The sequence below is a fragment of the Suncus etruscus genome, chromosome 11 (assembly GCF_024139225.1).
Source record: "Suncus etruscus isolate mSunEtr1 chromosome 11, mSunEtr1.pri.cur, whole genome shotgun sequence".
NCBI lineage: Eukaryota > Metazoa > Chordata > Mammalia > Eulipotyphla > Soricidae > Suncus > Suncus etruscus.
The window spans coordinates 81258415-81281912 of NC_064858.1; the positions used below are offsets into that span (position 1 = coordinate 81258415).

Sequence of the window (23498 nt, forward strand, 5' to 3'; positions counted from 1 at the left end):
AGGAAGTCAGAAGTTAACTTGAGCTGAGTTTGCAGCTCTGGAGAGATTGAGGAGCAGCTTTTTCTCTTGTCACTTTGGAAGGAGTGGATTGTGAGGCCTCCCCTTTAAATAGCATTCCCGTAGGAGGCAGATCACATCCATCCGTCACCGCTGCCAAAGAGTCATTTTTGGTCTCTATCAAATTCTAAGCTTTTTGGAAGTACTGTGGGGTTAGGGGCATGAGGAGGCAGGGTTTCCAAGGGGGTAAGGGTCAGTTCAGATGTTGAGAAAGGCAAAGGGGTTGCACAGAAGGAGCCTTGGGAAAGGTGAGAGACCCAAGGAGAGGCTAGGGAAGAGGAATACCATCTCTTGAGCCTATGAATGAGTAGACTCTGGACTTAACTGTTTAGAGGGATAAATGAAGGTAGAAGTGGGAAGGGATTGCAATAAGAGAAATGAGGGTGAGATTAAACACTAGGAGTGGTGAGAAAAGAAAGAGAAAGCAAGCCACAGAGTGGAAAAGCCACTAGAAAAAGCCCTCCCTGACTGTGGCTTACTCCATATGATATCTAATCATTTTTCTGGGCTTCATCTTCTCAGTTGTTAAATCAAGTGGGTTAGACAAGGTGGCTTCTAAGATCTCTTTTACAAATAATTCTCTCTTTCTCTCTCACACACTCTCTCTCTGTGCATTTCTTAAAAAAGGTTGGATTTGGGTACATGGGAGAACTGGGGTGGGCTCTGCCACTACTGGCAAGAAATACTGTGAGAGTTCCCTAGAGCTATATCTTCTACTTCTCTTTCCTTTTCTAATTGAAATGCCTGCCTAATTTGGAAGACTTCTTAGCATTAATACTAATTTTCTAATTAAAACTTTTAGATCTAATCCACATTAGAAATTCTCTTGTAGTTTTCAGACCATTCTTTTTCAATTGATAAAAGGAAGGTGATGGCTTTCAAGGTCTAAGAAATGAATTGTGTAGGAGGAGTCTGTCTTGGGCTCAGGTACATCTCTTTCTGAGCTGGGACTGTCTCTCTGGCAAACCAAGGGGAAAGAGGGATGGATGGGTGCTGAAGTCAGATGGACAGAGAGAGACGAGTCCCAGGTTCATTCTGCTTATTTTTATCTCTGCCTCTGCCATCTTCTGGTCTCTGCTTCCTACTAGCTGTTTCTGCAGATACTTCTGTCCTGCCAGATCTAAAGGCCTGACCTAACCTATTTGGTCAGAAGGCATTTCTTTTAGTTTGGGAGTCCGTCTGCCCCTTCACTTCTTTTTGTTCCATGATGAATCTCAAGTGTGCTCTTGATCAAATTCCATTCTCCAGAGTTCTTGAAACAGAAACTCACATTCTAGATTCCTGCACCAGTGATCTGGCTGGGATCTAGCAGTGAGTTTATGTCTTCACCATTCTATTGACAAAAGTTTTTTTTTTTTCCCTGCTGCAAAAGCAGGCGATCACTAAGAGGTGCTTCCTGCAAAAGTCTCAGGTAGGACTCAGTGGCATGAAAGAGTCCTAGGCTTTTTTGCATTACAAGATTTTGAGTTCAAATTCCAGGTCCTTCCTTCTACAGTTCTCTGAAGGAGCTAGGCAGTCTTGTGCTAAGCTGTTAGCCATTATATTTCTTTCACATTATAGATCTTTTCACAGAAAAAGAGGAAAGAAACTGGGACAGTTACAGGAGGGATGGAAGGTTTCAGGAAGGATTTCCAGGCCCTTAAGGAGCCATAGACACCGTCTAGAAAAAGGCGGTCTTGCCACTCCAATGGCTGTTCTCTGGAAAACTTAATTAAAGCTTGGTGTTGGTGGGGGGGAATTGTCCACTCCAACTCCCAGGAAAGCTAGATCCTGAAGCCCAAGCTAAAGGTACTGGAAGGGTGGGGGGCTATACACCAGTGCAACTCAGAGCAGACCCTGAACTTTCCCTTCAACAGCAGGCTGGATGCCTTCTGATGGGGATGGGGTGGCTTCACTCAGTCCGGAGAGTCCAGGCCCCCAGCTGGGCAGAGAGATGAGGACCCGCAACGCCCCCTCATACAGGGGTGGCCCAGGTCACCAGGCAGCCATGGCTCCAAGCAACCCCAGGCGCATCCACCAAAACTCCAGACACGCACCGAGGGAGCCCACACACCCACCCACGCCGAAGTCCAGCGGGCCGCCCTGCGTGGCGCTTGGTAAACACGCCTGGCATCCATTCCCCTGCGCGGGGCACACGCATCGGCTCAGCCCCGCGCCCTGTGCGTGCGCTCGCCCTTGGCGCTCGCAGCGGTGTGTGCCCCTGGCGCGCAGCCGTGCCTTCGGGCGGGAGGGGGCACAGTGGCTGCGCGCAGCTCGAGACCGGCTGGCAGGGAAGGGAGGGGAGCAAAGGGAGGGGACCCCGGTCTCAGGAGGAGGAGGAGGAGGAGAGAGGCGAGGAGGCGGCTCTGGCAGCTCGCGGCAGCGGTGGCGGCGGCGGCGAGCTGGACTGGGAGCCCAGAGCTCGGGCAAGCGGGAGAACAGGAGCCGCAGCAGCAACTGCAGCTCTGCCAGCTTTGGGCCGAGCCTTCCGACACCGGCCTGGCTGGTCCACGCCAGCCGCAGGTGGGCAGCGGGTGGGCTGGCGGGGCAGGGGTGAGGGTCTCCGGGTGGTGGGACTGAGGCTGAGCCTGGGTGCTGTCTTCTCCCTGCGTTCCATAGCTAGAGGCTGAGCATGGAGCTGTCCCCCCGCAGCCCTCCGGAGATGCTGGTGGAGGAGTCGGATTGCCCGTCACCCCTGGAGCTCAAGTCGGGCCCCAGCAAGAAGATGTGGATTAAGCTTCGGTCTCTGTGAGTTTCTGGCCCCGAGGGATGGGGGTTGGATTTTTAAGGAGCCTAGGGAAAAAAAATTAGGGGTGGTGGTGGTGGTGGTGGAGGAAGCTGAGCCGGACTGGATTCTCTTGGCACACATGTTGGCAGGTGGGAGGAAATGATCTGCCCTGGCACAGGAGGGTCAGGCCACATGTGCCAGGGTGTGCAGGGCCAGGATAGATGGAGCACGCATATGAGTTGCAAAGCTAATGATGTGCCGATGTCTGTGACTCTCTCTCCACCCTGTGACATGCAACGCAGAGAGGCCAGCACAGCGTGGCAGGGCTGCAGAGGGTAATCTTTAGGGGGTGCCTGGCTGACTCACAGGAGCCCATGTGCAGGACTGTGCAGACGAGCACACATCACATCGTGTGCACGCATGGTCACAGGGCACAGAGCGTGTCCTGCGGCTGTATACAGACACAGATCAAGTGTGTGGAGACTTGTGCCAACCTGTGTCTCTCAGTTGGGATTGGTGGTTTCTCTGCCTTTTGCATTCGACAGGGCTGGGTGTTGGAATGTCCCTTCTCTGAACTGCCTCTCTTTTGGAGCCTGAAACTCTACTGGCATATTAATGATGAGGGGCCCACCTGGTCTGTAGAGAAGGCATGGGAGTCCTCACCTGAGTTGGTGATGAGAAAGAGTGGTTGACTGTGAAAGCCTTTTGTTGCTCTAGGATTTTCCAAGGCTCTGCAAGTGCATTGGGGCTTCTCTTCTTATTGTTGTTGCATGAGGGCACACAGGGAGAAATAAATTGGGAAAGAAAGGACTCAGGTATCCCATACTAGAGCCCGAGGGGTGGAAAGAAACTCTTTCTTCTCCCTGTTCTTGAAAGAAGGAAAAGAGGATTGAGTCAAAGACAAAACATGCGCCATGTTTATTTCCCAGTCAGTGGCCATTAGGTAATCTCTGTAATATGTTGTTTCTGAATCAGAGAACCGGGAAAGGTGGCCCTCTCCCTGACAAGACTCCAGAGAGCCCCAGGAAAGAAACTGTAGATATTAACTGAGGAAATACAGTAACTAGAGTCACTAAGCCCTGTGCCTTCCCTGCCTCTTCTTAGTGAGTCTTAATGCTTTCCATTTCTGGGTTCTGGCAGAGGGAGAAAGGCTTCTGTTTGTGTTCTTTAAATACTTCACCTGTGGCAGTAAGCTGGGGCCTTTTATACTGGGTGGGTTGGTCTGATTTACACACTAGTCACTTAGAAAGGCCCGAGGGAGTACTGGTGCATAGAGGGCATCCAACAGGGCTTGGGATTCAAATGTGCTTCTCAATTCCCCCACCTTTTCTGCCTCTAGCCAGTGTTACTGCTAGACTCTGTGAAGTGTAGCTTTGGAATGAGTTCTGGGACAAAGCAATGGAAAATCAGATTGAAGTGATTTTTGTTGTGTGGAAAACTGGATGATTCTTGCTGGTAAATGATATTTTATTATTGGTAATTAAGTTGGAATGAGGAAGTTGTTGAAAAGCAAAGAAAGGATTGTGTCTATACGAGGATTCAGGAATCCCAGGAGGCTTCATTACAGCATTAGTGGCTCCTCAGAAACTTCTATGGTCCTGATTCTAAGCGATGGACCACACAAAAGGGCAGTTTTTGTTTTTAATCCCAATTTCTCTCTTGTTTTCCTAACTAAGGCTTTCCTAGATGCAAACTGCTATATCTTCTCTCTGAGTGTGAGAAATGCTCAGTATGACAGAAGAGAATTTCCGCTGGAGGCAATAGAACTTCAGGAAAGAAGGAAGTAAAGACAGCTCTCCCACAGAAAGTGTTAGCTGAGGTGTCCTTACAAAGATCATGCTAGACAGGGATCACTAATCTTGTTGATTAGATTGTTCTGGTCTTCACTCACTCCAGCCTTTTGAGCCTTATTAGTTCTGGCAAGGTGTAATAACTTGCTCAGTTCATGTCCTCCTTATTAATTACTAGGAATAGATTCCTAATCTTTTTTTCTCACAACAAAGAAAGATCTTGATATTAAAATAGATTTGGAGTAGATGGCTTACTGGACTTGGTTTTATTTGAATAATGGAAAGATTTTTTTATATCTGATGAAGGGAAGAAGAGAATTTAGAATTATGGCTACATGTGGCAGAGAAATTTTACTACTCAGGGATTGAGTGGTTTCTAAAGAGGTGAGCAAAGAAGGCAGTCCTTCTTTTCAATGTAAATAGAAACACCCCACCCCAACCCTAATTACCACCTGTCCCCAAATGGGCCTTGGTGGAAAGAGGTTGTTTAGTCTGGAAATAGGATGGTAGACATGATTATCTCAGGACTGGCAACTAAATAAGTGACTGATGAAAAGAGAAAAGAATATATACATATATTCTTTTTTCCATCAGTCTCCTGATTTTTTAAAATATTTTATGCCTTTATTTCCCTTCTCAATATATCCTATCCAAAAGGCCCTCACCTTTTTCTTATTCTTTTAATATATACTCTAAGTTTTTCAAGGAACCCAGGCCTGGTGTTTTTCTTCTTTTGTTAAAAAGCCCATAGTAGGGGCTGGAGCAATAGCACAGCAATAGGGTGTCTGCCTTGCACGCAGCTGACTCAGGATGGACCTCCGTTCCATCCCTGGTGTCCCATATGGTCCCCCAAGCCAAGAACAATTTCTGAACGCATAGCCAGGAGTAACCCCTGAGTGTCACTGGGTGTGGCCCCCAAACGAAAAATAAATAAATAAAGCCCATATTAACCTATTTGTGTAGGACATTCTTCTGGGGAAGGGCTTCCAAAAATTCTGTTTCCCATATAAGTCCCAAACCTGGAGAAATGAACTGGAGTCTCTCACTATAGTAGTTCACCTTTACCTAGCAGGATCATTTTTCTGCCTAGGCAGATTCTTAAGCTGAAGCATGAGAGAGGATAGAAGAAGCAATCTGGAAATGACAGCTGACCAGGATGGTTTATAGCATCTATAACCCCAAGATTAGAATTGACAGACTACTCACACTTTTCTGAGACTAGAAGTCCCTGAAATGGGGAGGGTGTACAGGGAGAAAAACAGATAAAATGGATTTACTGTGATTTTAGGTTAATCAATGAAAACTAGGATTAGAGGTTTGTTTGTCATCCTTAGCTCATTCATTAATTCCAATGGTGTGAGTGCCTCCCATAGGCCAGAGGGGATGTTTCTGTTTGTTGGGGATCTGTGGGGCACAAAATAGACAGTTTCTCTCCTATGGTGTGTATGTGATCTGGTCTAGCACTAGCATGTTAAGTGGAAAGTGGAGGAGGATACTAGTTTCTGTTTTGTTACCCTACCCCCCCCACCCCATCCACATCTGTGATAAATTTCTACTGTGCTGAGTTTTGCCTGATCTTTTTCTTTGGTGGTTGCACACTGAGAAAGCATAGATATGAATGCTCCCCCAGGAATAGTATAACCACCACATTCTTCTCTCTACCCCAGGTTTTCCTGGAACTTTAAAGACAAAGCTCCTTTTGTGGGGTGTGTGTGTGTCAGACAGACAAAATCCTTTCTTCTATCCATTTTGCACATGCTATATGCACAGAACTCCCATGACCTAGGCTCAATATTCAAAACTGTGTTTCAAGGTCATCACAACTGAGGTGGAGCAAGGACCCAGATGGGGACTAATTTTTGCCCATTTGGTTTAGTTAGAGCCTAGCATGGTACCTGGAACATAATAGGCACTCAGTAAATGCCATTAAGTAAAGGAATGAACCAATGACTTAATGAATAGGAGTGTATATGTCACGGAGATCAGTTCTGTCTGATTTTGTGGTGCGTGTGCTCCTGCTTGCAGGGAGGGAGGGGGAGTAGGAAATAGAGAGAGAAGAAAGAAGATGCTGTTTTTTGAGAGGTGCTGTTGAAAAGGTGTGGGATTTTGAGTACCTCAGGACTGAGTCCGGAACCAAAGGGGTTTCCGAGATCACACATTAACATTATTTGGATGTGTGAACGAGATATATCAGGATGAAATTGTAGATGCCAGACATACATGCCTATGTGTTTGCATAGTGATTGATGAGCATGTCAGGGACAGTTGTGTCCGGACTCAATTACAATGTCTGTATTTCTAAATGGCATGGATGACAATAAATATGCAAGGAAGGTCTACACCTACCTGGAAAGCTGAAATTGTGCTATGTTTGAATGAAATGATGTCTATGTATATGTGAGTGTTTGGGGGGAGGTAATGCTAATATGTAAGTGTCATAATGTGTATCTGTTTGCCACACACTCATATTTTATTTTATAATCATAGGGAGATTAAATAGGTAGGAGGAGAAAGCATGGGAGTGGGGAACAAAATTGAGTGCCATCACTGATTTATCTCCCCTTTTGTTCTCCTTTTATATGCGCCTCATGGAGTGATCTTTTGTGGCTCTTACCAGTTGTTGAAAACGGCTGCTGTCCTCCTTTCTCTACATATGGCTATGAAGATTACAGGTTAAACTGGGGCTTCCTGGACCTCTGGAGAAAAAAAGAGCATAGTTTATTCCTTTATTCCAGGTTCTGGTGAGGGGTGATTTTTAGTTACTTCTTCCCGGATCAGTTCCCCCTCATTTATTTCAACCATGGCAAAAGAAGTCTCCCCTTCAGGGCCTTCAATACCCCTCTCTCATCCATGTCTTCTATCTCTCTGTCTTCTCCACTCGTTTTATCTTAATGAGAAATCTTTGGATGATTGAGAAAGTTAAGGTTTTAGGGAGAAGGGGGATGGCTGGGGAAGAGCAGAGAGAACATTGGTAAGATTAAGAATAGTTCATATTCTCACTCTGCCAATCACATTTGCATGATTGACCTTTAATCTTGCTGAATCTCCATTCTGCATTTGCCAACATCCAGGTGAAAGTAATTTTAATGTGACCAGGTCTGGAATTCTTTCAGTATGGGAGAGTTTGCTGTGCAAAAGAAGCAGAAAAGTCGTAGGAATGAATGAATGTGGGGCCAGCGAGGTGGCGCTAGAAGCAAGGTGTCTGCCTTGCAAGCGCTAGCCAAGGAAGGATCGAGGTTCTATCCCCCAGCGTCCCATGTGGTCCCCCCAAGCCAGGGGCAATTTCTGAGCACTTAGCCAGGAATAACCCCTGAGCATCAAATGGGTTTGGCCCGAAAAACCAAAAAAAAAAAAAAAAAAAAAAGGAATGAATGAATAAATCCCTATTGGCTTGAATGGGGAGAAAATGAAGGTCCAAGAGGCAAGAGTATGATGTTCTTTATAGATTTGAGCATAGGTGTCAGGGTCATGATTTGGAAGTCTGTTGATGAATGGGTGTCTGTAGTGGGTGAGGCAGGTGTCTGAGTTTGACAATAACTGACTGGGTGAGGCTGAAGGAGTGCTAGCCACCAAAAGGCGTGGGGCATTGAGGTCAAAAGGAAAAAAAGAGTACTCCTTATTAACACTTTTCTCAGTGGTCAAACTAGAGGTGCAAGGAATAATTACAGTTCTAAGACATGGTGGGTGTGTGGAGCTCAGGGACACAAAGTGATTGAACCTTCAGTGAGTTATGTGAGCATAGCAGATCTCTGGCATCCATCCTGAATCCCTAGGCCTGGATTAATATGATGAGGTATGCCATGTCCTGTGAATTCCTAAAGCTCTTTAGTATCTAAATTCTACTATCCTTGTTCAAGAGTTCTAGCAGCCAAGTGGGAAAAGACTGGGCAATCTCACATTTGAGGCTACTTTGGTTAGGAGGAGGGTGATGTAGGTTGGGGATGATTATAAAGACTAGATGGCCAGGTGAGAGATTCAGTAGGAAAGAAGCCTGGACATCTCTAGACCCCTTTTCATCTGTGCTTTTCATCCGTCCTTTTCATCAGTGGAGCTTCTAAAGGCATAAAGTGCATGAGTGGCTGTCTTCCATCTCTTTCCCCTGATCTGGTCACTCCTTGAGAATTGGGAGGGATGATCAGGGAACTTAAAACAGATCTTTCCTTAGCTTTTGACTCCTGAAAAAAAATCATTGAAATTCTGACTTTTCTACTGTTTCCACTGTCTTCTTTTTCTTTGACTCTCCTCATACCCTTTTGTCTGATTTTCCTGCCTCCATTTCTATCTTTTTCTGATTTCTATTTCTGATATCTATTGGGCTTTCTGTGGCTCTTTTCTTGCTCCATTTCTATCTCTTTTTCTATCCTTAACTTTTACTTCTCTCTCTTGCCTCCTATTCTCCTCCTCACCTTGGCTAGGGTCCAGAAAATCCTTGGGGCTACCCCTTTGTCCAGGTGTTGCTGTGGTGATGGTGTGGGGTAGGTTGGCGATAGGCACACTTTGGGGTCACCTGGGAATCCAACCTTCTGTAATTTTGCACCTCCTATATTTTATCATCTCAGTGACCTCATCCCCCTAGGTCCTGTGGGGAGGAAGTCAAGTAATTGCCCTTGGATCTCAGGGGGCAGTTTTCTCAGGTACAGAAGTTGAATATCTATTTTCCAACTTGCTTCAGGAAGCAGTAGGGGAAAAATGAACAAAGCCAGGTCAGAAGGTAGGACAATTGGGAGACTGAAAGTCATTAGATAATGAGATTATTCTCTAAGGGAGGAAGACTCAGTAGCCACAGAAACCTGGGGTGGGGAGAATTTTGGGAACACTGAGGGGGGATAAGATAAGAACTAAAGGGGAAGAAGGGTTCCTAAGAAAGGAAAATGAGAGAACTAGATTGTTATCCTGCAATCTATGGAGGTCTCCCATGCCAGGACTCTTGTTCCTTTGTCCATCCCTAATCTCCCCCTGCAATTGTTCCTCTGTCTTAAACACCTGAGCATCTCTGCAGCTTATTTCTTTCTGGGAAGAACATTTTAGGGTAGAATTTTACTTCAGCAGCCCAGACTTGGCAGGAGTCCACTGGGGAAGCTGTGATGTGGCTTTGAGAGAGAAGCAGGTCTGGGGAAGTGTTGAAGGGAAGAGACCGGGGAGAAGAAGCTGGGGGCTGGGAGAAGAGGTAGGAAGGGGGTGCTTCAGGCAGTGCTGGGGGATACAGTGAGGTTCCCAGGACAACTGATCCTGCAGCTGCAACGAGGAGTTCAATTTGCAAGTGATTTTGGTGGCTGATGTGGGATGATTAGGCTGACAGCTGGTGTTGGCACCATTCTTTATGATGGGAAAGGAGCATGGTTTCCGGAGGGATGAGTGATTCTCTGGCAGGCAGGATTGGTGGCCAAAGATGCTTTTTCTTCTTTCATGTTCCTTGATTTCTCTGCTCTCCTGTGGATCAGCTCTTGCATATCTAACCTGCCACCATGGCCCTGCTAGCTCCTTTAGACCTACCTTATTTACAAATTTCTTGGGCCTGGATTGAATGAACATATACACCAAGTGTTGCCAAGCTTTCTAAATCCTGATCATCTTAGAAATTCTCATCTGCAAGAAAAACAATAAAGTGAATTACACCAAGAATCACCACAGAGATGATCTTGTCCTTCTTATTTCTTTCTTTCTATCCTTTGCAACACAAAATTTTGCGATGGTTTTGGTTGCAGCAAGATGGATGAAAGAGGGATATGCAAGATAACTTCCTGAAGTGTTCATGGGAGTTAGAATTACCTTATTATCTCAATAAAGAAAGCCATCTTTTCCTTTAAGCTTTAAGTCAGAGCTGAATTAGTACGGAATCAATCTGAAACCCAATCATGAGCAGCTTTGTAATTGTGTATCTTAGGGTGATTTAGTGGAAAATATTTATCAATTAAAAAAATTCAGTACTCCCTCCCCCCATTCCCCATGTTGTTAGATCTTTGCAAAGTTTCCCACTCTGTCCTATCCCAGGCTGCCTTCAACATCTGCAGGATCCCCTGGAGGATGGACATCTGCTGGGAGCATCTGTTATGATGAGGTTTAGAGAGGTTTTAGGGTGGTCCATTGAAGATGGTAACTGAATAGAATTAAACAGTGCAGGTAGGGAGAAGAGTGGGACAAGTGAGCCAGAGAGAGTTTTGGACTGGACTTGCCTTTCGAATCGTACTTCTTCTGACCTTACCCACACTTTCAGTTCCTTCCACTTGAAAGGGTTCAGGCCTTGACTATCTGGGTTCTTGATAGTTTATGTTTAGATGACAGTCATCCTCATCTGACCTTAGTAGGTCTGTTGCTAGAATAACTGTGACAGCAGCTTCTGATTTAGGGATAAAGGGGGCATGGCCTCTAGAACCAAGAGAGCTGAGAGATGTTTTTTTTGTCCTCCATGTTTTCCAGAACCCCCTTCAAACCTCCCTCCTTTCTTTCTCTGGCACCTCAATATTTCCTGCCTTTCTTTCATCTCCTGATTTGTCTCCCCTCAGGTTCTCTACAACCCCCCTACCCTTCCTCTGCTCAGCTCCCCCATGCCCCTCACCCTACTCCTCTTTTCTGTCTTAGGAACTGGGATACCACTGTCATGTCAACCTGAGGCTTGCTGCTTCCCAGGATGGAACCCCGGTTCTGCCACCAGGGGCTATTTTTAACTTTAAAGCTACCCCCACCACTGAGCCTAGCCAGCTGCCAGAACTGGGGCTGCTTGTGCAGCCCTGGGGAGCCAGGGGAGTGGCAGAGCCAATAAGGTGGAGATTTGGTAGTGCTAGCTTCTTAGGGCTCCAGGCTTTCCTTCTACCCAACTTCTGCTTCCACTGTGTGCTTGTACCTGTGAAACAAGGAACTGGGTGCAAGCTCAAGACTTTTGAAATAGTGGAGTGAGGAAACCAGGGTATTTCTATATTAGGGGCACTGGATACAAGGGCAGCAGAGGGGACACTGTCAGTGGAGGACTCTTTGTTTTTTATGTTCTGTGTCATGGTGCTTATGGCTTACTCCTGACAGGGCTCAGGGAACCAATGTGTTGCTAGGGAATCAAATCATAGAGGGCCTTTAATGAACATTTTTTGAACCTTCGAAATAAAAAGATTGTACTAAGCAATAATTTTTTGCATTTTAAATAATTTCCAAGTTTCCAACCAACTCTCATATGCTCTCATTCAACTTTTTTTTTTTTTTTTTTGTGATACAGTCTAGGAAAAACCTTCTCTGCTTCCATTGTTTTTTGAGAAATACTTGGTGGTGTTCAGAGCATGCTCCTCATTTTGTTCTCAGGAATAATTTCTAAGTGAACTATGAACATGTACTACACATGAGGATCGAACCCAGGTAGGATGCATGCAAAGTCGACACCTTGGCCTCTCCAGTTCAATACTATCTATCACTCCAGTCCAACAATACTGATTTTAATTCATCTCCACTTCCTGACATTTAGATTATTTCCCTGATTCCTTCAGGGAATTGAGATCTTGGAATTTTGAGACCAGCATTCCTACCTGAACCCTCCCTTGCCCCTCTTCTCTGAAGGTCAGCATGTCCTATCCTTTGTTCACCATTATGTCAAGTTCCATGCTTCAGTGCAGTTGAAGAAAGATGGGATTGAGCAAGGGAACTCTTATGATTGAGATTCCTTTCATTTTTGTTTTGTTTTGAAGCTACATCTGGCTCTTAGTGTTTACTCCTGGCTCTGCACTCAATGATCACTTTTAGCATGGCTTAAGAGTTCATATGGGATGACAGGGTTAGAACATGGGTCAGCTGAGTGCAAAGCAAGTGAAATACCCTGTCCGTGTAGTGCTATCGCTCCAGCACTTTTCCTTTCTACTTTTAAACTTACTATTTTAACATTTATTTATGTTTAAATTTGATTTATTTTTAAGTGTAAGGGCCAAAGGAAAATCTGTGCTGAACTCCTTATGGTTTAATTCCTTCTACTGGAGGGTGGGGTGGTGGTGGTGGTGTGTGGTCGTGGTGGGGAGCTATAATTCCCATAATTTAGACAGAAGTAGTGTGTGTATTTTGTGGGGTGGGGAGAATGAAAATGTTGTTATTGTTACAAAGCAGTTCATGATTGAGTTTCAGTCATATAATGTTCCAACACCCATACTTTCATTAGTGCACATTTCTCACCACCATTGTCCCCAGTCACTCCCCTGCTCCCCTCCAGCCTGCCCCTATGGCAATAATCTCCCTCCCTACCTCCGTCCCTCCCTCCCTCCCTCCTTCCCTTCCTCTCTCTCTCTCTCTCTCTCTCTGTCTCTCTCTCTCTGTCTCTCTCTCTCTCTGTCTCTCTCTCTCTCTGTCTCTCTGTCTCTCTCTCTCTGTCTCTCTCTCTGTCTCTCTCTCTCTGTCTCTCTCTCTCTGTCTCTCTCTCTCTGTCTCTCTCTCTCTGTCTCTCTGTCTCTCTCTGTCTCTCTGTCTCTCTCTCTGTCTCTCTCTCTCTCTCTCTCTGTCTCTCTCTCTGTCTCTCTGTCTCTCTCTGTCTCTCTGTCTCTCTCTCTGTCTCTCTCTCTGTCTCTCTGTCTCTCTCTGTCTCTCTGTCTCTCTCTCTGTCTCTCTCTCCCTTTTAGGCAAGGTTGGCTTACAATATTATTACTGAAGGGGTATTATGATACATATCACTTTACTTCCTTTCAGCACTCAGTTCTTGTTCAGAGTGATAATTTACAGCTCTCACTGTCATAGTGATTCCTTCTCTGCACTAAACACACTCTAAACTCCCTCTTTGCAGCAAGCTCCCTACCATGACGTCACTACTTTTAATGGGAAGGTTGAGATTAGTGCCTACTTGACAAGTATGAGGGCCCGAAGCTGGCTTGTTGTTTGTTGAGGTTCCAGGTATGTGCAAGCTACTTCCATCTACTGCCCCCCTGGGGTGGCACTTGTGACTGAGTCTCTGGGTCTAATTAATCATGAGAGAGACAGAGAGACAGAGAGAAACAGAGAGAGACAGAGACAGAGAGAGAGAGAGACACAGAGACACAGGCAGAGAGACAGAGACACAGAGACACACAGAGAGACAGACAGAAAAACATGGAGAGAGACAGAGACAGAGACTATGAATCTCCAGCTACCAGACCCTGTTCCTGGAGGAACAACTTGTGGCTGTCCAACCTCATTCCTTTCACTGCTGTCGAAGCCCACTTTTATGTCTCAGTGTTCAGTGGAGCCGAGAAATAGCAGGTTCCTAAACTTCTTTTGTTTATAATCCTTCAAAGTTTTGGCACGGGGACAAGGTATTTTAATTTCTCCCTGCTTTCTGGGGGGAGGGGGAGCGGGCAAGGCAAGAAAGACTTCCTGTCAGAAAATCCTGGCTCTTGGCCCGTTACTTCTCGCTGTGTCATTTTTCCAGTCTTGCTCTCGGCTCTCCCGCAATGTCCTGATCTGGACCCTACAAGACAGAGGTCTCATCCTGGAACTCTCTGCTCTGGAGGGGGGCTGCATCCCCAGCATTCCTGCATAGCCCCGCCCAGTCCCTAAACTGACCAATCACAGCCCCAAGACACTTGTATTGGTGACATCATCTCACAGCCAATCCGGAGGCGGGCAGGGGACAGTATGCACACACGTCCACTTTCCACCGCAGAGGCCAAATTTTCTCCTCGTCAACCCACCACTCTAGGGTGATCCCTCACTGCTGTTCTCCAGCTATTTCACAGTTGTCTCCCACTCTCTGTTTTGCAGATAAGAAAGAAAGCTGTGGGTTGGGAGAGTTAAAGTAACTTGCCCTACCTCTTGGTTTCCAGAGGATGTCCCCCCCCCTCTCTCCTTTCTCCTCTTTCCTCTCTCCTCTCTCTCTCCTTTCTCTCTCTCCTTTCTCCTCTTCTCTCTCTCTCTCTCTCTCTCTCTCTCTCTCTCTCTCTCTCTCTCTCTCTCTCTCTCTCTCTCTCTCTCTCCCCCCCCCCCCTCTCTCGCAGATCTTGAGGGAAGGAGTCCCATCATGACTTCTTCAGGCCATTCCCCTTTCCCATCCCTATCTTTCAAATAACTGCATATACTTAGCCTCTCTGGATTGCTCTTGTAGGGTCCCTTTCCCTCCTGCTAGACTTCTAGAGTTGTGATTCCTGCTCTCCTGCATCCTTAAGTTTTCCTCTAACCCCTCTTGGCAAAGAGGAGCCCCACCTCCTCAGAGCATGGGGCTGGCCTGTGCTATTTTTGTCCTTTCTGGGATTCTTCTGAGAACAGATTCTTGTTTTTAGTCTGATTCAGATGCGAAACTTTTCCCTCGGCCTCTCACCCAGTGCTTGTGGGCTGCGTCTCTGCCTCAGAACTCCCTTCCACTAGCCAGGCCCCTCCCCTGCCCCTCCCCAAAGTTTTCTCCAGTCCCTGGCTCAGTTCTGCTGGGACTAGAGGAGGAAGTCAGGGGCCCAAGAGGGAGTCATTCCCCTCTAGGGCCCCGAGGGCCAGGGGGGTCAGAATTTTAACATTGAAGCAGAAAGCTCAGTTCCCATGGCAAACCCTGTTCCTGTGCAGAGAAGCCATCTCCAGGGTCCCATCCTCAGGTAGGCACCAGGGGTGAGGAAAGGAGGGAGGGAATAGGAGGGTAGAAAAGATGACTTAGATCCACCATTTGTAGTTTGGTGGCACAGAGGCTCAAGACCTGATAGATCTCCCCCCAAACCCCAGTAAAGGCTCTGCCTTTAACCCCTTGTGTCTTGCTTTTCATCTTCCTAACTTCCTTTAGGGTGACATGTGACTTAGAGCTGTTTCTCTGCATTCTCTTCTTCCGGGACTCAATTATCCTTAGGGTTTCATTTCCTCTGAAATCTCATCTTGACTTAAGAGCCCAAAAGGGAAATAGGATTCTCCTTCCAACTTCCAGCCTCTTGGCTTGAGGATATTCTGTCCTGTTCCTTACATCCATGTGGCTGAAAATCAGTCAGAGGGCTTTGGAAACCCTTAGGTTATCAGCCATAGGGCGATTCCAAAGAAATAAACAGAATTTCTGTGGAGTTCTGGGGTTCTTACTGCCAGGAACATTCTCTTCCTGCTGGATGCATAGAATTAGGAGAGATGGGCCTTCCAGCAGCCAGAATCTGAGGCTTTTTTTGTGGTGTCAGGACTGAAGATAAAGGAGAAAGAAGTGGTGTAGGTGGATCAGGGCTGAGCAGAGGTAGATGGAGCTATGGCAAGATTTCTGGTCTGATGAGGACTGGAGATAGACATCCAGTTCTAATGGGAAGGGGACCATCTCATGGTCTGATTCTATGAGGGCAGAATCAGTAGAATGTGTGAGGGAAAGAAGGATTTATTTCCTGCAGATGGATGGTGAAGTGAGGATTTAGGGTCTGTCTAGGGAGACCCTATCTTGATTTTTTGGGGGGTGTCACACCTAGCAGTGCTCAGGGGTTACTTCTGGCTCTGTGTTCAGGAATTACACCTAGCAGTACATGGGGGACCAAATGGAATGCCAGGGATAGAACAAGGCAAGTGTCCTATCTGCTGTACTATCACTTTATGCCTCAAACCCTATTTTTAAAGGTCTGGCTCTCCCAGGCAGAAAGGGTGATGTATAGGGGGATTATGTAACTTTGGGGAAAAGTGAAATTCAGCTCCTGGATGCTTCCAGCTCTCTAGTCCATAGTCCCATTATTATTGTTGTTCTCCTCCTCTTTCTTCTTAATCTTTCTTTACTCTTGGCTGCCTCTTTCTCTTCTGGATCTTGTAGGGTTCTGACTTCAACAGGAGTTGTAAAAGAGCTCCTTGACCAGATCAATAGGTGAAGGCCCAAGGAACGTGGAGGGAGGGGTGTGTTGGATATCAGCCTATCATCTTACTCTTCTCCCCAGACTCTAATAATCAAATTCCAGAAAGCCTGGCCCAGAGATCTCCACAGTAAGCTCTGGCAGATAGCCCTGTGCCTGATTCTTCTGCCCTCTTCCCATTTTATTTACTTAATGAACATTTATTGAGCATGTACTGTGTACTCTGAATATAGCTGCCAAGATAAACACGCTTCTGGCAGTGCAGTTACTATGGGCAAGCAGACACCAGCCCTTCATGAAGTCTGGACTCCTGGCATGGAGCAATCAACCTCTCTCCAAGTTTATTGCAGGACTGGGCTTTTCTGCCCCCAAATCTTTAACATTTTGAAATTTTGTCAGGATCCCAAAAGTGAGTTGTGAGTTTGCTAACCAGAGATTTACATGTTGTATGATATATACATATATATGTATATATGTAGCATATATATAACATATATACATATATACACATATATTTTTTCCTGAGCCACACCTGGTGATGCTCAGAGGTTATTTCTCATTTAGCACTCAGGCTTTTCTCCTGGTGGGCTCAGAAGACCATATAGTGTCCCGGGATTGAATTTAAGCTGGCCACATGCAAGGCAAGCACTCTGTCCACTGTACTATTTCTATGACCCCAGAAAGTTGTGTAATTTTGGACAAGTCATTTAGACTCCAACCTCAGATGAGGTTGTAATGGTAAAAGAGAGATCCCAGTCACTTATCATCTACTTACCATTTATCTACACTGGATACATTTTTTTCATCAAGGTCTGGGGTGGATGAGGCAGGACTGATTGGATTTGAAAAATGAGGTATAAGCTGTACAGGATGCAGTTTGTTCTGATTCAGATCAATGGTATAGGGATCCATTGTTAACATGGGTTCTCAAGTTATTATAATCATTATAATGAACTTAATGTTGATAATGCATTATAATCAACTGACTAGACTTCTAAGTACTCTAGCCTGAGCCCCATCTTCAGAGATTATTCTGATGTTATCATCATGGTGGTAATCTGGCCCTTAACTATGGAACTAAGAATATTAGAAAAACTGGGAATTTAAAAAGTTTGCTCCAAGCCTTTCCAAATATTATTTCATTAAATTAGCATGCTAGCAGCCCTTAAAAGATGAAAGAATTGAAGTTCTAAGATCAAGTTTCACAAACTTTAGTGTGCATGAAGAACATCTGGAGATGTAGTTCTATGGACTGAGCTCATGCTTTGCATGCAAGAGGCCTGGATTTGCCCCATACCTCAATGCCTCACAGCCTGGTCTCCTGTCTATCAATGAGGACATTGCCCTTCCACACCCTTAGCACTGAGTTGGAAGTAGCTCCTGAGTCAAGTGTGGCCACAAACTCCAAAAACAGTAACAGCAAAAACACAGATTCCTGGATTATACTTTAGAAATTCTGATTTAATAGGTGTACAGTGAAATTTAGACAATTTTAGGTATGCTGCATTATCCTGATGCCAGCAGTCCTTAGGCCACCTTTTGATAGATTAAGAATGAGTTGGGGTACTGGAGAGATAGAACAGTTGATAAGGCACTTGCCTTGCACATGACCCACCAAAATTCAATTTGCAGTATTCCAGATGGTTGCCTAAGCACTCTCAGGAGAGATTCAGATCATTGCCAGGTTTGGTGCACCCCTCTTCTCTTCCCCCTAAAAAGAATGAGTGACCAGTGGTTTGGAGCTGTAACTTAGTATTTCAGAGTACAATTCCTTATTTTGCCTCCTCTCCACAAAAGTGCTATGCCAGTGCAATCCCATTGGGAATCCCTGCTGGAGATCTCCCCAACCACAGTCAGGTATCTGACTCTGGTAAGGCAACAACAAAAGAAGGTGACAGGAAAGAAAGCAAATCAAGGCAAAAACCCAAACAGAATTATAAAATTAGTGACTTGCCAAGGGACCAGATTCAAGAAGGGACCAGTTTGAACCCAGGATTCCCTCAACAGATGCTGGGAGCCCAGTCTGTGCACTTGAAATAGGAACGATTCTCCACCACCTCCCTCCTTCCTCTAGGCCCATTGTGGGATAAAATGAGATAATGTAGGAGAAAGTGCTTTTTAAAATGTAGAGCTGGCAGCATTGTTCGACATTATGCAAATACATGTAAATGAGAACCCGTGGGTGTGGTTGTTCACTTGGGGAGTCTGCTAAGCTTTTTAGGAGTGGGTTCTGAGAGAAACCTGGAGAACTTCAATGGGGGGCAGAGTTTGAGGCTGTGAAATGAGCTGACCAAATTTGGGAGATTTTGGCAGGACTGGGAGTGGGGAAGGAAGAAGGGAGGTCAGGGTTGGGAGTGAATGGGGCCATAGGCCATGCATAGGACTTTGGCCTTACACACTGACCCAGAGAGGGGAGCCCACTTGTGCTTGTTGCCTCCCCGCCCAACCACACCTCTTTGTTTTGGGTCTGCACTCTGGAAGATGCTGGCTGAGCTTCCCCTCTGAGCTTATGTGTCTGGGATGGCCTTTTATGCTATCCAACCTCTCTTCCTCCTCCATGATGTAGCCTGAGTGCACTGACTCTGGTTCAATGCTGTTTCCACATAGAGCTGGACCAGTGAGGTGGCTGGGATGGCTGGAGGAGGGACAGGGAGCTGGCTTGTCAAAGCATCCTAACTGCACTTTCTGACCAATCTGGCTCTTTCTATCTCACCAGAGACCCCACATCTAGACATGTTTGGGGTCAGCTTTGCCCTTCCCTGAGATGAGAGTTGGCTTGTGGCACTTCCTCGCTGGCTATTTTGGGCACCCTTGTTCCAAAGCTGCTGAGACCCCAGGATTCCAAAGTGGCTTCAGTTCAGGAATACCATTGTTCTGCTTCCCCCAGCATCCCTGGGAATTGCTGCTAATTTCAGCTTCTGGTCCCTGACTCATTCTCTGCTCCTTCCTGACTCACTGGTGACCTTGGGCTTCTGAAGCCCCTCACAGTGAGGATTGTGATGGCGGCTGCCTTTCAGCCCCATCTTTAGTTTTAGGCAGATCTGATGGAAGGAGCCAGAGAGGGGGCATTTAATTGCTTGCTTTAAAATCACCTTCTGAAGTCAGAGCTTTGTTTGCTCTGTGACTGCTGGGCATTGACTTCTAAGAAGCTTCCTAGTGAATCCCTGACCCCCAGAATTCTTGAATGCAAAATACAAGGGATTCTCTTGTCAGGCAAAGCATCCATTAAAAAAGACTCCCCCTATTTTGATTCTGAGGGAGGCTGCTGGAGGCAGAGGTAGGTGTGAATACAGTCTGGGGCTCTCTGGCGCAGCTCCAGGGAGGCAGGGGTTAATTCTGCTTTGTCCTGGTTGATGGATTCTGGAATCATAATCCATTAGCTCTGCCTGGATGGAGGGAAGCCAGGCAAAGCTTTCAGATTGGTCTTTGTTCTGTGTCTTTGCCAGCCTTGCCAGGGACAGAGGGGCTGTGGACATGTCCCCACTCACCTTACCATAGCCAAGAGACACAGTGACAAGGTCTTGGGGGTAGGGTGGGGCACTTTGATTGCTCTTGACCCCAGAGCTCCCTCTCCCATGGGAGAAATAAACATTTTCAGGCTCTCAGTTGTTCAAACTATACAATAGATCACCCCCTAAAACACCACTCCAAGGGGCATGTACCCCAAATTCTGCTGTGACCAGGAGGGGCCTGAACAAGAGTTTTCTGACTAAAGGTGTGGATGCTGTCAGTTGAGATGTGAGTGGGGACCATGGGATCAAAATTGGCCTGAGATTAAACTTTGAAGATAGTGACTCTTAGTACAGTGTCGGTAGCCTGGGTTGAAAACTGTTAGCTGCTATTATCATTACCATTAGAATAAGGAGTCATTTATGGAAAACAGCCTCTTGCTTTCATGACAAGCAGCAGTGCTTAAGTAGGATATCTGTTTCCCCTCTCCTCATCTCTCACCCCCCAGGTTGCGCTACATGGTGAAGCAGTTGGAGAATGGGGAGGTAAACATTGAGGAGCTGAAGAAAAACCTGGAGTACACAGCTTCCCTGCTGGAGGCTGTCTACATAGATGAAACACGGTGAGCAGAAGCCTAGGCCCTGGGAGAATTCCAATAAGAGAAGAAAAGGATTGGACAGATAGAGTGGGCAGAGGGCTTGAGGTGGATGGAGATGGTAGGCCCAGCACAGCAAGAGGGAGGGAAGAACAATAGATAGAAAGAAGAGCTCAAGAGGCACAGAGACACGATTGTGGACAGAGACAAGACTGTAACTAAACTGAGAGAGGCTTAATTACTTATGAACTCTTCTGGGTGTAGAATCTTCCAGATCTACACAGGCCCAGTTGAGGAGTCAGGGACTGTGCACTCTATCTTGGCAAGTGCGAGCTGAAATGTTGATATTTATGGAAGACACGTGGATTTCAGACAGAAAAAGAAGTGTAACATATTTTCTGAGTTTGTTTTAGATTATTTCCATGTTGAGAGGATACATTTTGGTTGTATTATTAGGTCGACTAAGTTGTTTCATTACAGAAGAGTTTTACCATATATATATATTTTTTTTTTTTTTTTGACTTTTAACGTGGCTTTGAGAACATTTAAAATGATTGTACATCAGAGTGATAGTATAGCAGGTAGAGCTCTTGCTTTGCACTTAGCCAACCTGGGTTTAATCTCTGGCATGCCATATGCTTCTCTGAGCAAGCCAGCAGTTATTAATGAACACAGAGCCAAGAGTAACCCCCGAGGATCATTGGATGTGACCCAGAACCTAGGAACACACAAACCAACCCTCAAACCAAACATCCTCAAGAAACTCAGGACTGGGGAGGTAGCTCAGAGGTCCCATGTGCCTATTTTGCATGCGAGAGACCTGGGTTTGATCTCTGGTAATCACACGGTTCCCTGAGCACTGCTGGGTGTGGCTCCAAAATAAAATCAAGACTCACCCATGGTTTGCACCCCATTTCTGCTGGCTGGTGTTGTAGATCTCCTGCCCTGTGTCTACTTGCATATGTCTAGGGTGCAATGCCCACCACCTCCCTTCTCTCTCTCATCTGTTTTTTTGTTGGAGTTATAAGACAGAAAAGCAGAGACAAGGAGCCATAGAGAGATACAGGGAAGGGAGGGTCAGAAGGGAGAAAGGCTCATGCTTCGAACTGTGAGTCAGGTCATGCAGGGCCCCACTCTCAAGGTTGCCAAGAACATGCTCTCTTTCCTCTGTGACTTCCCTTCTGGGATCTTAGGCAAATCTTGGACACGGAGGATGAGCTGCAGGAGCTGCGGTCAGATGCTGTGCCTTCAGAGGTGCGGGACTGGCTGGCTTCTACCTTCACTCAGCAGGCCCGAGCCAAAGGCCGGCGAGCAGAGGAGAAACCCAAATTTCGAAGTATTGTCCATGCAGTGCAGGCTGGGATCTTTGTGGAAAGGTGAGTCACTCAAACCCTCAGTCTTCCTCTGCCTCTGCCTGTGTCACTCTTTCTCAGCCACTCTGGACTCCTAGGCCCCATCAGCTGTCTGATCACTCTGGAATTGACCCCACTCTGCAGACCTTCACACCTGGGATCTTTTCATTCTTCTCCCCTAGGATGTTCCGAAGAACATACACCTCTGTGGGCCCCACTCATTCTGCTGCAGTCCTCAGCTGTCTCAAGGTAATCTCTAGGGTTTGGAAGAAGAGAAAGTTGGGGGATGGAAGAATGATTGAGACTTATACACCCTGCTTTTTGGGTGACTTTGCTATTCTTTTTATATAATTTGGAAGTGTTGGAATGGTTGGGGGCCAAACTCAGGGCATCACATGTGCTAGGTTTAATCTCCCTCCGTGGTTCTTACTTTCCCCTTTAATCTTCATTTCCATGTGCCTCAAAACAGCCGGGGCCAGAGTGATAGCACAATGGGTAGGGTACCTGCTTTGTATGTAACCAACCCTGGCATCTCATATGGTCCTCTGAGTGACTACTGATTGCAGAGCCAGGAACAAGCCCTGAGCACTGTTTAATGAGGCACCCCAAAACAAAAACAATAACAGCAATACAAAACAACCAATGCCAACCTGCTTGTGCCTGCTCTAGAGGCAATCTGTTACCTTCCTGTTTTTCCCAGATGGAGGTTCTGGAAAGAAAGCAGCCCACTTCATTCCCTTTTGAGTTTCTGTAATCCTTGTGAAGCTCTTGCTCAGTCTCTGCTCTCCTGAACGCTGTGATCTCTACTTGCTTTTTGTCCACAGAACCTGGACCGCTGGTGCTTCGATGTCTTCTCCCTGAACCGGGCTGCTGAGGACCACGCGCTGAGAACCATTGTGTTTGAGCTGCTGACTCGACACAACCTCATCAGCCGCTTTAAGGTTGGGCAGATTCTCTGCTCTCATCACTCCTGGTTACAGAGATCACCCAGGGGGTCCTACAGGCCTCTTTCTTCATGGCTGCTTTAGGAGTCTCTTTCCAGGACCACCCTAGAACTGCTTCTTTTTTCCCTTGCTATTGTTCCAGCTTCTGGCTCCACTTATTCTACAGGGAATATTCTACGCCTTCATTCTAATTGAATTTTGTGCTTTCGTTGGCAGTTCACTACCCCACATCAGTTGTCTTGTCTGTGGCCTATGGCCACTAAGACCTGGAGTCAGACATTTTCAACTGGTGCCCTGTGGGCCTAGAGCAGGGGTCTTCAAACTTTTTAAAGTGGGGGCCGGATTCCGGTCCCTTAGAGAGCTGGAGGGCCGGACTATATGAGCTATAATTCCTACTCACACTGCACATATCTTATATAAATAAAATGAAAACCATTTATAAATAAACAGATCATGCACCAGTATTTCAATGGGAACTGTGGGCCTGCTTTTGGCTAAAGAGATGGTCAATGTCCGGTTCCATATTGTCACTGCCAGCCGTAACAAATGATGCAAGTGGGCATCAGTTAATCTTGATCCGGTTGGAGATTTCAGATGTTTCATTCTTGAAAAAGTCTGTTCACAGGCATAAATGCTACCAAAGATGGTTACCATTTTGAGTGCATGGTTCCTGATATTTGGATATACACTGAGTGTATATGCTGGCAGGTATCTTGGCAACCAAACAGCGCTCACTGCTGGCCTGGATCAGACTCCTCTGCAGGCCGCATGTGGCCCGCGGGCCGTAGTTTGAAGACCCCTGGCCTAGAGTCACCATTTGCTTCCTGGAGCAGTGGGGGCTGGGGATTCTTCAGGCTTGGCCTCCCTCCACTATTTTCTTGAGGGG

General features: G+C 46.3%; 1 protein-coding gene across 2 annotated transcripts in view; it reads left to right on the forward strand.

Annotated features, from left to right (window-relative positions):
- The first annotated feature begins 2181 nt into the window (after positions 1-2181).
- PDE1B (phosphodiesterase 1B) overlaps positions 2182-23498 on the forward strand; it is a 28297-nt gene continuing 6980 nt past the window's right edge. Inside the window, exons 1-6 of one of the 2 annotated variants that reach the window (XM_049783405.1) lie at positions 2182-2559; positions 2656-2784; positions 20230-20343; positions 21510-21692; positions 21851-21917; positions 22493-22609. In XM_049783405.1, the coding sequence (XP_049639362.1) occupies positions 2669-2784; positions 20230-20343; positions 21510-21692; positions 21851-21917; positions 22493-22609 (597 nt within the window). In that variant the 5' untranslated portion in view covers positions 2182-2559; positions 2656-2668. Of the gene's footprint in view, positions 2560-2655; positions 2785-14823; positions 15069-20229; positions 20344-21509; positions 21693-21850; positions 21918-22492; positions 22610-23498 lie in introns of those variants that run through there. The other variant, XM_049783406.1, reaches the window with a different exon arrangement.